Source organism: Trypanosoma grayi (assembly GCF_000691245.1).
Source record: "Trypanosoma grayi strain ANR4 Tgr_1173_V1, whole genome shotgun sequence".
NCBI lineage: Eukaryota > Euglenozoa > Kinetoplastea > Trypanosomatida > Trypanosomatidae > Trypanosoma > Trypanosoma grayi.
The window spans coordinates 3,307-4,667 of NW_008826792.1; the positions used below are offsets into that span (position 1 = coordinate 3,307).

Consider the following 1,361-nt stretch of genomic DNA (forward strand, 5'->3'; position numbering starts at 1 on the left):
CCCCGCTTACTCGGCTGCTGCACCGTAGTGGGCTCCATGGCGTCCTCCTCGTCTACTTCTGACGGATGGCTGAACTGCTCCAGCTCGGCCGATGGCCCATCTCGCCGGCGTGGGCTGCCTGTCGCTTTTCCTACGTGCCTAGAGACCGAACACTCGAGCGGAGCCTCTTGTCCATCACTTTCCGGCACACTGTTCCGTTCCTCGATAGCCGACACATCCCCTTGGTGCGGCCTGCCTGCAGGCCCCGCCTTCTTTCCCCTGGCTGGGATAGACGAGACGAGATGCTCCTCTTCACTTTCCTCCTCTTCAACATCGGCACGTGATTCCAAAGCCTCTGGATTGGCTTTGCGGATTCTGTGCGAACTGTATATATCTTGTTTTTCTCCCAGGTATGCATCTAACGGCAACATTTCCTCTTCGTCTTCTTCGCTTTCTCCGTCATATTCGTCGTCGTCGTTACCGGTCGGACGGGTACGACCTTCCAGTGGCCTATGGGAAGAGCTCCAGGGGGTAGACCGCTCCCCGGAACGTGGCGATGACCACACGTCATCAACGGCCTCTCCTGGTGCCACGTCTACACCCCTCAAGTCATTAACATCTGACGGAATAGCTTCACCCTCCTCATTGTCGCTTTCATTTCTTACCTGTTCCTCAGTCCATGCGGGTTGATTTAAGTGTGCCACGCTCCCAATACCACGTGTGGCTCCCTCCTCAACCACTGCTACTTCGAGAGGCGCCTCTTCTTGTGCACCGCTGCTTTTGGAGTCAACCCCACCGCTGCCACCATCACCGCTCTTGGTGGATACACCAGCGTTTGCGGAGGGTGAGGCAGGTTCCTTTCCTAACCCGTGGGGTTGCAAAAACGGCATGTACTTTCGCTGCAATTTTTCCAGTACGACCGCTGGGTCGTCGTCGGGATGAATCTCATTATCCACATCGGTCTCGACGGTGGGAAGAGCCTCCACAGCGTCACGCTGTGTAAACGAGTTGGATGTGTTGGGGTCAGCATGGCTATGAGATGAGAGTATGACACCCTCTTCTTCGTCAGAATCTTCGGTACCTTCCTGAAACGGCGGCGTTCCACCCGAGCGCGAAAACATATTCACATTGTTCGCACTCGCTTGATCCCTCGCTCGTCGTTCTCTTTCCCGTTCCTCCTCCTCTTCCTCACGCAGTTCTTGAAGCTCAATTTCCCGTATTTCATCCTCTAACAGGATGTCGTCTTCGTAAACCATTTCGTCATACAGCATGTGCAGTTGCGAGGCGTAATCCTTCTCAATCTGCTGCCGGGTGATGCGCTCGCGTGTGAGGATGAGCCGTTGCATGTGGAATCGCATATAATGGCTCCGGTTTTCACGTTC

The 1,361-nt window shown here is 55.1% G+C and overlaps 1 protein-coding gene across 1 annotated transcript in view; it reads right to left on the reverse strand.

The window, feature by feature from the left end:
- The window catches only part of DQ04_11731010 (hypothetical protein), a gene marked incomplete at both ends in the record, with an annotated part of 1,485 nt that extends 148 nt beyond the window's left edge, over positions 1 to 1,337 (reverse strand). Inside the window, one exon of the mRNA XM_009316597.1 lies at positions 1 to 1,337. This exon is cut by the window's left edge and continues 148 nt beyond it. Within this exon, the coding sequence (XP_009314872.1) occupies positions 1 to 1,337 (1,337 nt within the window).
- Between the last annotated feature and the right edge of the window lie 24 nt (positions 1,338 to 1,361).